The 14,617-nt window shown below is 46.0% G+C and overlaps 1 protein-coding gene across 10 annotated transcripts in view; it reads right to left on the bottom strand.

Moving 5' to 3' along the window:
- The window catches only part of GTF2IRD1 (GTF2I repeat domain containing 1), a 186,171-nt gene that overhangs the window by 101,093 nt on the left and 70,461 nt on the right, over positions 1–14,617 (bottom strand). For 9 of the 10 annotated variants that reach the window (XM_019545478.1, XM_019545477.1, XM_019545469.1 and 6 more), the window contains exons 2-3: positions 10,083–10,211; positions 6,762–6,903 (exon numbers count right to left, since the gene is read on the bottom strand). In XM_019545478.1, coding sequence (XP_019401023.1) covers positions 6,762–6,903; positions 10,083–10,211 — 271 coding nt within the window. Of the gene's footprint in view, positions 1–6,761; positions 6,904–10,082; positions 10,212–10,317; positions 10,380–14,617 lie in introns of those variants that run through there. The other variant, XM_019545475.1, reaches the window with a different exon arrangement.

Genomic DNA, 14,617 nt, shown 5'->3' with positions numbered 1-14,617 from the left:
TACTAGCACAGGACTTAAGAGACCTGTGTCTACCATGACCAACTCTGCCACAGCATCCAAATGCAACCTTGGGGAAATCACTTCATCTCTGTGCCTCAGGCCCTTACTCCCTTTCACCCAGCCTGGTCTTAGGTCTCATCAAATAAAGCCTGAAACTCTTTGGGGTGTAAAAAAACATCTCTTATTAAGGATGTGTGCAGTGTCCAGCCTCAGTCAAGGCTTCTAAGTGTTACTGTAATATAAATAATAAATAGCAATAATGGTACACAGCACTTCCCAGTGCTGTCATGCACGAGGCTGGTGTGCACACAGAGGAAACATAAAAGAAAGCTACAACGTCTCTGCTCCCTTAGAATTACAACGTGAGTGAGTGTGTGTGAGCAAGTGCATGCATGCACATGTATGTCTGCACACATGCTGGAAGGAATCAATACTTGTCAAATGGAAAAGAAGATGAAGCTGGTAGGTAAAGAAATTTAATTTTATGTTTTCTCAGAAGATACTAAAACAATAGAGAATGAAAAAAACATGAAGCTCTACGTGGGGAGAGAGAAAGCCAACAAGACAGCACTGCTTTTTCATGTCTTCCTTAGCATTTGATGTTCAAGACTTTTTTTTTTTTGCAACAGTAAAAAGAGAAAAGAAAGAAAAGCTTTTCATGAAGTTAACTTCGAACAGACTTTAATGTTTCCAGCTGCATTTTACAGCTCTCTCAAGTTGTCTGTTATCTCTCCAATCAAGCTGTGCTGAGCTTTAAAACACTGCAGAAGCGTAGCACAATTATAAAGCAATCCAGCAGAAATGAAGCACCTCAGTGAACTGAATGGGAAGAGCCACTCCTTGTGTCAGCTCCTGCTAGCTTGTGTGCACGGTCCACCATGGTCTCTTCTGCTTCCCTGGGCAGAGTGAGCATTTGCCACAACCCTGAGCGGGTGTTTTTTTCTTCGAGGCACAGACTGCCCTTTCTTTGTTGGCAAGTGCCGCACCTGCTTAACTGCTGTGAAATGCCCCAGCTGCTCATCCAGCTGCCCCCTCCCCACCACAGCTCCTTCTTTCCTTTCTAAGCTGGTGTCAGTGACCTCAAACGGAGCAATGGCTCCCAGCCCCAACTCCAAGCCAACAGCTGCACCATCAAAAGCAAGCGCAGGATCCATGCTGGGTTTCCACGTTCCACTTCAGGATCTGGCTTGGGCTGCTGAGGAGATTTCAGAGTCTTTTCTACTGTTCCCGTTATGCTCACTGCAGTTTTTAATCTGCCGGAGGAACGTCTAACACAAGGCGGCTGATAGACTGAGATGCAGTACATGGATCCGGGGTTGTTTGGTTGCCCACACATTGACTGTAAATCAGGATGGGCAAGGCCTATTCTTAAGTCCAATCCAAATGCACAGGAAGGGGTTTTAAAGCAGGCAGTTTCTTTTTTCCCCCCACCCACGTTTTACAATTATCTCTGGAGTCAACAAAGCTCCAAAAATATAGGTTGCCTGGTGGCTAACATAAGAATAGACTTTTACTGGGTCAAACCATAGATCCATCTTGCCCAGCATCCTGTGTCACACTGTGGCAGACAGCAGATGCTGAAAGGGAGAGTAAACAGGCTCTAATCAGGGTTTTTTCCATGTTCAACTGATTTCAGTGGCGTTACACCTGCTTAGGCCGGCTCTGGATGTAGCTCAAGGAGCTGGAGACAGTAGCGAGACTCCCTCCTACAAAGCTTTTCATTTCTTCGTGCTGAAAGGGGAGGCAAAGAAAGAGTTTTTCTAAACCTTAAAATGCTGTGCATGAAACCCTGCATTGCCAAATCATTCCCTTCAGCCAGCTTGTGGGCAAGGGGGCAGGGACAGCTTCTTCTGAAGCTCAGCAACTCTGCTATAGAAGGCACTGACCAGCGTCACTATTTGACCAAGAAAGAAAAGTGAGCTGCTTCCACGTCTTCCTCCTTTCAGTGGTGTATATGGATCCCCTTCCAGATGCTAAATGCAGTGCAAAGCTCCACTTCTGCATCCCCACAAGATAAGGATCATCCAGGGGGTGTTATCCATGTGCCTGATTCACTAGTTGTGCATGCAATTAATTCCACCTATTACTCCCCATTGCCACTAGCGTATGCAATTTGCAATTCTCAAACTACTGTGCCTTTACTTTGAGCTGTTTCTACACTGTGGTGAGTAGAGAAGGGAAATCTGGGCGTCTGATATTAGTGCAAAATGGGGCCTCAGGGCCAGGTGGTGCCAAGCATCTCCTGGGAGGTTAAAGACACCTGGGCAAGGTCTAGCCCCTATGTTAGTAAAGCCAAAGAGCTACTTACAGATCAAATTATAATAATGTAGGAATGAAAAAACTTAATCTGCAATCAGCAGGACAGAGAACAGCATGGAATCCTGAAAGGCAAAGACAGGAGGCTAAGGAAGAGACCTGAGCTGGCTGCCACACTCTTGAAGGTCTATCTGGCTCTAGCCCTTCATTATCCTGAGACTTTCCTCGAGACACCCATTCCTACTACATGATGCTCTAACTTGCTCCATGCTGCTGTGGGGAAAATGTTCTCATCAGTGTTCTGAACCTTTTACAAGGGCCAAGAAGCGGTTCTGAACTCACACCCCTATAAGGTTCCCCACCTTTCACCAAGACCCCAAAGTCTCTTCTATTAACATTAATCTTTATAATTGTCAAGTTCCCTTGGCATGTCAGGAAGGGCTGTGCTAGGAGTTTCAGATAAAAATGTGTGTTGAAGTGAGGTCTGTGCATGCAGAGAAATGCTGTTCAGCAGATAAGAGGTTTCTCCTATCATTCACTGATGTCTGATTTAGATTACTTTAGATCCTTTTGAAAGGGGCAACTACACTATAAATCAGAAGCATTTTCAGGGATGCTTTACAACACCTGCCACTTGGAAGAGCTTTCTGTAGAGGAGTGAAGCCTTGGCCATTTGTAATTCAAGACGGACTTATCAGATTTCATCTGCCTCTTGAGTACCAGGCATTCCCTCAGAACTCCATTGTGAAAACATATTTTGCACCACAGTGTTATGGTCCTTTTGGTGTGACAAAGGGAATTCAATCCATGGGAAAAGAGTTTGGCTTTAATGTCCTGTGCCTTAGTGGCCTCTGTTGTGTAGATTTAGCTTTGATCCAACACCAGGCTATTTGGATAGCTGGGCAGACAGACAGGCTAGAGCTACAGAATGACCACAGGTGATTTTTTAATATGTAACAGTTAGCTTCCTATTATAGACTATGCCATTCCTTGCATAGCATACCTTCTCTCATTGCCTCTTATCTTCCACATACAGTATACAGAATTTGTCCACATACATGGTGCAAACAAGATGTGAACTTCTGCAAATCTAGAAACCTCTCGCTAAACACCTTGTGCCAAGTAGAAAGCTCAGTTGCAACATTAAATGAATTGAGATGGATCATGACCAAAAGTGGTTTTCTTCAATCACAATAAGTGAACAAGTGAATGAGTGAAACACATTTTAGCCTCCCCACAATGAAAAAAGAAAGGGGGTAGCAGATGAGTGCACCGACATACAAAGCCTTCTACAAAGCCAAGCGCACAAGTTAAATTAGACCCCAAGCAAGTCTTACTGGTATGGCTAGAACATAAGCAGCAAATAATCCAAGCAGAAGCTGGCCCTGGCAATTGTACAGGACTAATATTTTTACTAGAATGAACTGTTCTTGAGCGGTTTCTCCAATGGATTATCCACAAATATGGTTCCCATCAGCACCAAACATGCGCATGCATACAGAGGCTGCTTATGTTTTCCACCTAATATGTATTGCAGTCATATGTATGGCTGTCATATATACTGCAGTCAGCACACACACAAAAGGCTGCTTTCCGTTTGTGCCTGAATTCCTGTATTCTCCTCGCACCATCCTGGCTGCAGTGCAGCACAGAAACGCCTTCTAGACCCATGAAGTCTACTCCCTGATTCAAGCATCTGGCTCCATGAATGCTTGAGTTCAGGGACTGTCATCTGGTGAGGGGAATGGATTTAACACCTCAAGCCCCTCCTTGCCTTACGGCCCACTGGAAGCAGAGCATCCAGCACTCGCGTATCAAAAGCAGGAAACTGAGGCTGATGGCACACTACAGCTTTACAATGTGAGAACTGGAGAAGGGCAGTAGCACAAAGATGCATCAAGAGCTACTGAGTGCCTGGGGCTTGACTGCTCTTTCGTCTTGGCTTGGAACATGAAGCATGGGCGGTGCCACCTTCTGGCAGCTCCAGGGAGAGTGAATGATGCAGTGAAGCGTGTCCTCAAAGCAACCTACCAACCTGCAGGGCCTGCTTTCTTGCATGAAAAGGAAGGCATCATTCAGAGCGACAGCTCCACAGTAGCTTGCTCGCTTGAGGTTATTTACTACCCAGAGTCCAGGATTAGGCAGCACGGGTAACCTCTTCTTCCTACCAACGTTTTTCCCCTTGTGCTTGCAAAGGGATAGTGAGAGCACAGCACTGGCCTGACTGCAGAGCTGGGATCTAGGGCCCATAGCAATGAGAGTGAAGGTTACATAGCAGGGGCGCTTCCTAGCAGGAGGGCAGGGACCACCTGTTCATTCTTGCAGTCGCCTCCTCTCCACAGCACTTGCACCTTCATTGTCTGCTACAGCATTTCACCTGCTGGCCAAAGGACAGAACAGGCATACGAGAACATCAGCTACGAGGCTCCTTCAGGAAACGGCATGGGAAAGAGAAAAGGGTGTGGGGAGATGATGAGGTGGCAACACCGCTTCACCGGCTGGAGAAGAGAAGGCTTTGACCTTGCTCCTACACCGGGGTGCAATGCACAGTGGCGCAGTGCAATTTCATCTTCTCTCTGGGATTGCAAGAGAAAGGGATAATGTCTCCTACCTGTCAATTTATTTTCTAAGAGACTGCAAATCCACTGATCTGGCACTGATAGGCTGGGTCCCTTCCCTGCAGTGCGCAGAGGCAGACAGGCTGTCAGTCACGAGCTGCCCTTTGTTAGAGGCTTGCTCACTTCCTGCGTGCCAGAGCCCTCCAAAAGCCAAAACACCGATCATGACATAAACTCTGAAACTGTTAACTTAATTAGCCAGGCATGCAGTGCTAAGCATTATGTATGATTTAGTCTGATTAGAGCAGACAATATCCCAAACCCAAAACCGAGGATGGGTCTGGATCAGTGATAGTGCAATCTCAGAAAAAAGAAATTGACAGATAAGAGAAATTTTCCCCTCTTACTTGAGACATGTCCACCGATCCGGCACTGATGGGATGTGACTAGCAGTGAAGAAAATTCTGGGTGGGTACAGAGAAGATGAGATAATACTGATGGAGTATAACTCTGCTCTCACTTCTTTACAGGAGCGAGACGCTTCACATGCCAGCACACAAAGAATGCCCCCTCCTGGAAGCTCAGTGTGATGCCCAGGGCTCAACTAACACTGCCATTAAATGCAGGGTTTTTCAGATGGACCTTTCTGCCTTGATGGCCACCATCCTATAAATCTCAAGGAATAAATTTGTGCTCCTAACTACAGAACTCCTAACCTCATAAAAAACACAGCTGCCAAGCTCTTTCCTTATGCCTATTCCTACCACTCTGTCTGAGCTGAGTATAACAAACAGAGAATTTGGTAGACAATCGGTGATCTCTCTCACCTAAACCTGGCAGATCTTTAGGGCCACGGCTTATGGCTGGGTTTTCCCTTAACTTGCTGGAAGGAGGAAAGAGAAACAATTCTCCGAAGCTCATAAGGGGGCTGGGAAGGGAAAGTGGCCTGAGACTGTGGGAGGGTTGCAGGGAGGAATGGGCCACAGGATTACTTGCTTGTCCTTACGAAGTAACTGCTACCTATGGTTTCTGCACCACTGAAAAAGGCTGTTGGAAAAGACAGGTGAATAAGGTGGAGGCTTGTGGGACTTGCTGAAACAGAACTAGAACCTGTACGTTCAAGGTATACATTTTATTGTCAGCTTGATCCCATAGGAAGAAACCCCTGCAGATGGGACTGCCTTTCCTTTAGCCTCTAGACCCCAAGTCAGGGTAGCTCTTTCTGACCATGGTATCATGGAACTGAAAAGAAACATGCCCTTTTGTGGCCTATATCCTTAAGTTTGCTCTCTTATCAGGACTGTTTCCTGGTTCCTGCTAGGCACAATGATTTTCTCTAGCAGAAGCTGTAATTCAAATGACCTTCTGAGGGGAAGACCCTTGTGGCTGGGTCTGGCAGGGTCCTACCACTTTTCCCAATATCCATTTAGTCCCTTCACCTGGTACAGAGGTTTACAGGGATGCGCTGGACATTGACACAGTAAGTACAGCTACAGAAGACGAGTGGAGGAGTGGATATCTCCTGTGCTGTTCATCAGATTTTCCATCTGCTGCTGGGGTTTTCCCTTGTTGACACTAGTGTCCTGCTGAGCCTCTGGGACAAGGAACGAGAAACTCAAAAATGCGCCCCCTCATCCCAGATCCATTCCACTCAAGACGCTGGCCCATTCTGTGCATCGTTACTTGAATGAAACTGAAGGTCGTGTTGGGGAATACAGTGAACACAAGTTGTCTGTTCCAGTGCAATTCAAACACCCTTAACTAAAGAACACATTCACCCTTATACTAAGGCCCACTTATGCCTCAATGCAAGTAAAACTTCAATCTGAACGCATTTGAAGGCCCTTGAAATGCGCCTCCCCACCACAGATTAAACATTTTGCAGATTTCCATAAGATGGAAACAGCCGCATGCTTGGATTCTAACACAGTGCAGGAGAATACTTACGGCAGAACTTCTGAAAATCTGTTTGCAGCTCTTTCCTGGAGTTCATAAAGATTCGCCCCTTCTCTGTGCCAACAACAAAGGTACTTTCATCATGAACAGCAATGCAGGCTACTTCGGCATTTAGTTTGGAAAGTGCTGAACACTGCAGAGAAGGGAAGAGCATTTGGTTAGTACAGCACCAGTGTAAATCGTCATATTTTTTCACATTGTCATCTGTCACTTTCATGCATATTTAATAAGTTGTTTGTGTTCTATAATAGCTTGTTAAATATAGCCAAATGGATTTTCTTTTCTTTTTTTTTTTTAATGTAAAATGTCCTTTCCATCAAAGCAAACATTTCTTTTTTGGTCAAAATGTTTTATTTTCTCCAGGGAAAATCCTGAAGTTGGAATTGTTCTGACAGCAAACTTTCAATAAAAATTTTCAGTTCGGAGAGTTCAAAAAAAAAAAAATTAGCACCGATTACTGCAGATATTTACCAGGAATGTTTTTTGTTCCAACTTGTGTTAAAAAGTGAGCTATTCATAGCAGTTAAAAAATGCTAAACATTCCTATGAAAAATAACAAAATTTTTCATCAACTCTCATACAATTGGACCTGCAGAAAATTTTACTCTAGTGATCAAATATTGTGTGTGTTCGGGATCAAAGACCTCACTGGTCAAGTGATTTTTCTTGTGTACCAGTATTTAGTCAAGCCAATAAAGGGATGGAAAAGATCTCTCAGATTTTCTTGTTTCATTCATTGTTACCAAAAATATTTATCATCATCTTCATATGCATTTTTGTGGTGCCTAGAAGTCCCATTTGAAACCAGACTCACATTATGCTTGCTGCTAGACAAACACACAACAAGAAACTGCTCTCAAGGGTTTACAATTTAAACGGACACAGATGCAAGAGACTGCTATACCCATTTTACAGAACTGAAGCAAATAGGAACTAAGGGTCAAATCCACAAAGGCATCCGGATACCTACCTCCTCCTTGATGCTTTATCTCCCACTGAAATCAATAAGAGTCTGGGCGCTCACATCAGACAGAGGCACCTACTGGTAAATAGCTTTCTGAGTCCAAAGCTAAGTGACTTGCCCAAAGTCCCATAGGACAGTTTGTGGCAGAACCAGGGACTGAACCCAAATCTCCCAAGTTCCTAGTCACAACCTCACTTTCTGCTGTACTTTTAAATGCCTCTAGAGTAGGCGCTTTCACCAGTTCTCTGGAGAAGACCTTCATTCTACTTAAAAGAAGACCAACAGCACAGAAGACTTCAAATGCACAGGAGTCTGCAAGATAATTGTGATATGCCCCACTAAAGGACAGATGCAGCACTTCCAGGATGGCCTTGTCATTAGATCAGTGGTTCCCAACCTTTTTTAAACTGCGGACCGGCAAACTCACTCAAAGAATTTTGGTGGACTTGGGATAGAAACAATCTAATTTACATATTACATTTAATTCGCATATTTAAATTTAATTTTTACAGGGGTAGGGGGTTGCAATGATCGGATCAGGTTGGGACACCAGAGCTGCGGGCACCAGAGGACCCTGCAGGGGAGGGGGCTGCACAGGTAGTTGCCCGGGGGGGACCCAGCCGGGGTTGCCGGGAAGAGGGGGCTCTGCTGCCTTCCCTAGGAGCAAGCAGCAGAGCCACCTCCCCGCCCTCTGCCCTCGGCATTTCCCCACCTGCATCCCAGCTGGAGGTGGGGCTGGGGAGTCCTGCCTGGCTCAGCGTGGGCCCTGGTACCTGCTGCACAGGCAGTGCCTCGCCAGGCATGGCCATGGTGCTAGGGGTGGGCTGGGGCACACAGAGCCAGCTGCCTCTCTCCCAGCGCTGTCCCGCCACCCAGCTTTAACCCTGCATGCGACTACCAGTGGCAGAAGCCACTTGCCTGGGTGGACAGACGGGGGTCTGAGCCAAAGCAGGCAGGTTGAAGCTCATGCCATGACCCAGCAGTCAAACCTTTGTGGCCCAGTGGTTGCGAACTTCTGCATTAGATCACCCTAGCTTAGTTACGTGGAAACAATTTCTTAGAAGAACAACAGTTGAACTAAAAATGGAAAACAGCAGAATACGTATTTGCCCTGTTAGCTCACCTTCACCTGAACCGCATACCTGCCTCTTATAGCTCAAATATGCAGATCGTATAACTACAGGAATGGCAGAAACCGTGTGTGCACATATGTAGGAGGAGGAGAGGATGCAGTTTCCCCCCATTAGCCTCCTCCACTTTCTGCACCTTATTGTAATTGCATTCTGTGGAGAAGAACTTTTTTGTTGGTGGTGTTTTTAGCATTACTGCTGTGAAAAGTGTGTAAATGGCCAGGATTTTCAAAAGTGACTACTGGTTTGGAGTGCTTTAGCACTAGGGTACTGTGCCTGAACAGGGCTCTAAATTTCCAAAAGTGAGGTATATACTTATGTACGTCTATCTCGTAAGAAAGGGATTCATATGGGAGAGATATTTAGTTCATTACATTTTCCTGTGCATGCTGACACTCATACACACACATGTACTCACATTCTTTCCCTTCCTGATCACATTCACAGTCAGAAATAAGATTATCTCTGGTCCAGCAGACTTATCCAGACAGTTATCTTGTTTATGTAAGTGAGGCTGACTGATGTAAGATCTCTACTGGGAATTTTACGTCAAAAGATATGAAAGTTATTTTCTTTGTTCTCAGAGATAAAAGCCATTGTTTCCTTGTTGTGTAAAAACTCACAGTAACAGTGGTAAAACAACAAGAAAAATACAATCCGTTGATACAAACATAAATATTAATAGGAAAACAATACACATTTGAGATTAACTTTAGCTGACTTTATGATCCTTTATGACTGTCAGTACAGGGATGTGATTTTCATTTCACAGTTCAAATGGCATGACGTGCTTTACCGGAGCAGAGTAGATTGTGATGAACTCGATACCCTCCCCCCCAAATCCAGCTTTCATTTGACCCAATTAACCTAATGTAAAATGAGCTGCTGGATGGCAGAATGGTTTCATGGCAGGGATGAAGCTCTCACACCTTGATCTTCTCTCATGAAGGCAGACAGCATCAAACCCTCTCTGATTGCTGTTAATATAATTGTTAACACTCACTTGAAACTAAACAGGTCCAATTTGTTTGGGGAAATTATTTGGTTTCCTTTCTGGTCACCATGGTCCACTGGGGATGGCTCCAGCACGTATCATCCAATTTCAGCCCATTCCATCTTTCTACGTTATCCTGAACCAGGAACAGTTCCTTACTCATCTGTAAGTGCTATAAGCAGGCAAGTGGGAGGATGACCTCTTTTTCAGCTAACTTCACTTACCATTGAATCTAAGGCAGATACTAAGCTGGTGATGATTTCATCCTTCTGAGGAAAAGCTGTATGCCACTGGTCTGGTCTGGAGCTATTGAGGGTCCCATCAGAGGTCTTCCCCATCAGTGCCATATTCACCTGAAACAATAAAAGTCAAGATAAATATATGTATTATTACCTCGGCCCTCACTGTCGCAGCAAGTAAATGTGATGGCCAACAACTTGGCCAATGCCAGGAACTGACCTGGAGACCTCAAAATGCAGGGCAAAAGGTCTGGAACAAAGTGATTAGAGGTTTCGCCTTTTGGGTGAAATCCAACCTATATGGAGGGTCAGAAAAAGACCTATGTATCCCCTTACAGCCTATTTCAGGGGCACTGTCCCTGGTGCCCAGGAGCGAGTTTCACTTTCCACAAATACAGACGCTTGCTGAAAAAATCCATTGTCATTCTGGCAGCAGTAAGATAACTCCACATAGACCACAGTCCCGTTTTGCCGGCCATTATGCAGACATGTAGCGAGAGACAGTCCCTGCCCCAAAGAACTCACAGTCTCAACGGCCGGTACAGATAACCAGGCTGAACTGAGGCATGGAAGAGATTTGCTCAAGGTCACCCCGAAGGCTAGCTGAAACAGCACCCAGGTCCTCTCGTCTACTGAACCATGTTGCCACTCAGCAATGCAGCATAAAATCAAAGCTGAGTGCCCTTTCCAGTACAAACCCTGTTGTTTGAGATTACCAAAAATTACACATTTATGTTCACTGACCTTCCACTGTTGCTAGGGGGACTCAAGGACCCTCTCTTTAAGTGCGACACTGCAGGCAGAAAGGAAAATACTGTGCTGAGTCAAGAACATTTGAGTATTTATTATTCGTGGGGGAAGAGAAGGGAAAAGGGTTAGCCTCTCTGATCCTTAGACTACGGGATCCCAATAACCTCCGGTGGAAAGCGTTAGCAAGCAGTACGGTTACCGTGGGATATGGGCTGTCAGATGAAGCTGAATGAGTCAGTTCAGCTAAGCAAAAATGGGTCACCTTACTCCTTGCTTCAGTGCAATGTGTCAGGCAATCAACCCTGTACTCCTCACAAGTTCATTCATCTGATGCAAGGCCTGGTTGGTGCCCACATACCGGCATTTCCCAGAAAATTTAACCCCCTGTGCCCTGCATCCTCCCTTTATTTTCTTACAATGAGGACTGGTTCTGGCTATCCATCCAGGGTTGGCAAGTAAAAGGAAACAAGGAGCAATTCAAAAATTCAGGCTGTTGAGTAAGATGCCACATGCAAATTATTTCATTTCTGTGCAAAACCATAAATCACACTGTCACCAAAGTTTGTAACCACAATTCAACCCGAGCCCATGATTCACTCAGTAGTCACAGAAAGGCACCAAGCTGAGCTACTTCCCTTCACGCTTCTGCATTGTCTGATCAACGCGGCAACCATGAGGCCACGTACTTCGCTCCATCCAATTCCTGCCTGCTGTAGAGGGAAGTGCCAGAGCTCAAAGGGCTGGATTACAGTCCCTGGATACTCTGCTCAGCCCAGGGCAGAGATCAGAGTAATGGAGGAGCTGCTATAACCATAGCAGTTTGCAATGGTCTCCCAGGGAGGGACTGGGTGGCAAAGTCAGAGCGTAGCATGTCCCAGAAACTCCTCCCTGCCTTTCTCTACCAGGATCTTCTTGGAGGGCAGTGAGCTGCCAGCTACCTGCTCAGGGCTCCACCATGTGTATGAAGTCTTGGGTAGGAGAATAGAGGAACTCTCCATTTCTTTGGCACTGCCTGAGACTACAAAGGAAGAGGTGGGTGCAGGGGATTTACCACAGCACACCTATTTTCTCCTCTCCCCTCCCCCGTACAACCCAAAACAAAAGGCCCTTGCATCCCCGCTATGAAATGTGGCACAATAAACAGGTGCAAAACTGCACAAGGGGGGTAAAAAAAAAAGAGGGGAGAAAGACAGAGCTCTAGATGTTGCTTTTAGACACAGTAATTCTTGCATCGATTTAGGAAGCAAACTGTTGCCTCCCACATATACTCTGAACTCTATGAGTCACTGTTACCATATTGAATTATGGAACTGAGAGAGCCCTTCTGTGATTCATTAAAGCCCTGCTCTGAAAACCTGATCGGAGGTGGGGGGGGAATAAAAATATAAGTGGCAAATGCAACTGCAAAGCAGTCTGAATTTTAACACCGAGAGGAAAGCGTTCGCCTTCCCAGTGGGAGCAAATCTTCCCATAGGATCGGGGCTTCTATTTGGTTTCTCTGCCCTGCTGTTTCCTTTATCATATCATAAGCTTTTCCTGAGGAGGGTCACAGCAGCTGGTCTCCGTGTCTTTTGCTCCCAAGGAAAGGAGGCTGTTCTAGCAAGAGACTTTGTAATGAAATAATTACAGACCGTCAAGGTGTTTCCCATATAAAACAAGATTCCTGCCCCCGCCCCTGCATTATTACAGAGGGGATTATTTTGGAAAAATTAGGCTCCGAAATAAGCTGGGACATGCAAAATGCACCACCTTAAAGCAGACACCACCACTTCGCTTTATTGCAACAGGGTTTGATAGACCAGAACCCCATTGAACTTCCTTCTTTACAACGAGGTTTGTGACAGCATGAAAAAGCGTGCAAAGCAGGTGTGCTCGCACAGGTGGGGAGAGAAAAAATTCGGCTCTGTTCGGAGCAGGGAAAAGAAATGTGGCGTCCACGCAACTCACCTGGGTCGCAGGCTTGATCCTGCAGCAGCCACGCCGGGTTATCAGGGAGACTACACTGAGCTACATCGCGGCAGCCAGGGGTGTCTCTCAGCTGTTGTGTTATGGCCAAGAGTTTTCAGCAGAATAAGTGACTGAATTTCCAATACGCTGGGTGCCGAGAGCTCCCGAAACCCCAGCCACCCGCGTTGTAATGGAAGGCGCACACGCTGGAAAACCATACTCTTATTTAGACGTCTAAGGGGGAAAGGAGCCTTTTGCAACATCCAGTCCTGGCGGTGGGTATAGGCCCTTGGAGCTCTGTAGGATTGCGAAGAAGAGGGAAAGAACGACTACGCCTGCTTTGTCAGACACTTCGCCAGACTTCCCCATCCAGTCAGACAAAAGGTAGCTTACATGAAGCAGACAGGAACAGAAACCAAATCCTGTGCCATAAAGGTATCTAGTCAGCTATAATAATATGCTTTGTATTCCTAAACAGCCTCCCGTCCCACTGCTTTGCAAACATTAGTTAACTGAGCTTCACAACAGCTGTGAGGAAGGGAAGTGTTATCTCAGTGTTTCCATTTGACGCAGGCCGAGCCTGAAGCGCAGTGAGATACCCAAGAAAGCAGAGACAAGGCTGGATGAGGAACCCTGAACGCCGGCAAACAGACCATTGTTTTCGCTGCTAGAACATGGGTTTTTTTCCAAAGCAATTCTAGTTACATCACTGCACTCTTGCTTAAAGCAAAAATCAAACAAAGCAAGGTCAACTTTAACATTCACATCTTGGTGAATATCCAATAAAATGACACCTTAATTTAAAAAAGATTAATCCATTTTTTGTGTCTAATTTTAACCTCCCTCTCAAGCTAATCAGGTTTAGAGAGAAGGCATTTTTAAGTTGCTCGAAAGCCCCTTCTGTGCCACTCCATTTTCCCTACGCCAAACTTTTGACTGAAATACGTGTTAAATTATACCCTGCTGTGAATCCACAGCCCGTCTCAACAGAAGTCACAGAACCGAAGTTCCCATGGCCTCCGTTACCGCTTCAGTATCGTGTGTCCACATCAGCAATCGGCACGGCATTATACGGCGATGCAGCACAGCTGTAAGTCTCACATCCAGGCTAGAAAACCACCAACCTAACCCAAGTAACAGGTGTTAAACTGCATCTGCACGTGCAATATAGGCAGAAATGCAACCACGTGAAAATCACAGCCCAGGGAAACAAAAATCTCTAGCTGTAACTGGCTTCCTTTTTTAAACTAAGCTATAAAGTGGAGACGGGAACTTCCAGCCCTCAAGAGCAGTACGAATGTATATAAAGTACCTCCTCAACACGCACATTTAGGCAGGCTGTACCTGGTTTTTCTTCTCACTAAAACTGCTCTATATAGGGGCGTAGCAGGGCACTAAGGTGCCTGCTACTGATAGCGCTACTTTGAGCTCAGCTGCCAGTCACCAGGGCAGCACAGGTACAGGTTGCCGGGGCAACCAGATTGGGTCAGCTGACCAGAAGGGGGCAGGGCCTGGCCTTTATAAACAGAGAAGGCTGAGGCCAGAGTCAGTCCCCCTCTGGCAGCTTGAGGAGCGGGAGCTCTGCCAGAGCAAGCAGGGCAAACCCAGTAAGGAAGCCGATGGCTTGAGCGGTGTTGGCATGGCGTTACGGGGTGGAGAGAACCCTGATAGATACGAACGAACGATAGCCAGGTTGGCTTAAGGTTTTCGTTGTAGCCGGCGGGGGCTTTGCGTTTTGTTTGGTTGGTTATTGTTACCGCCGGAGGACTGGGCGAGGCTGTAGGGGTGGAGGAGGCCTCAAGGGAGCTCCCCGGTAGAAGGGG

Source organism: Crocodylus porosus, unplaced genomic scaffold, assembly GCF_001723895.1.
Source record: "Crocodylus porosus isolate Cpor-Errol unplaced genomic scaffold, CroPor_comp1, whole genome shotgun sequence".
NCBI classification, from domain to species: Eukaryota; Metazoa; Chordata; order Crocodylia; family Crocodylidae; genus Crocodylus; species Crocodylus porosus.
Note: the sequence above shows the minus strand (reverse complement) of the source record. Positions and strands in the feature narration are given on the sequence as shown.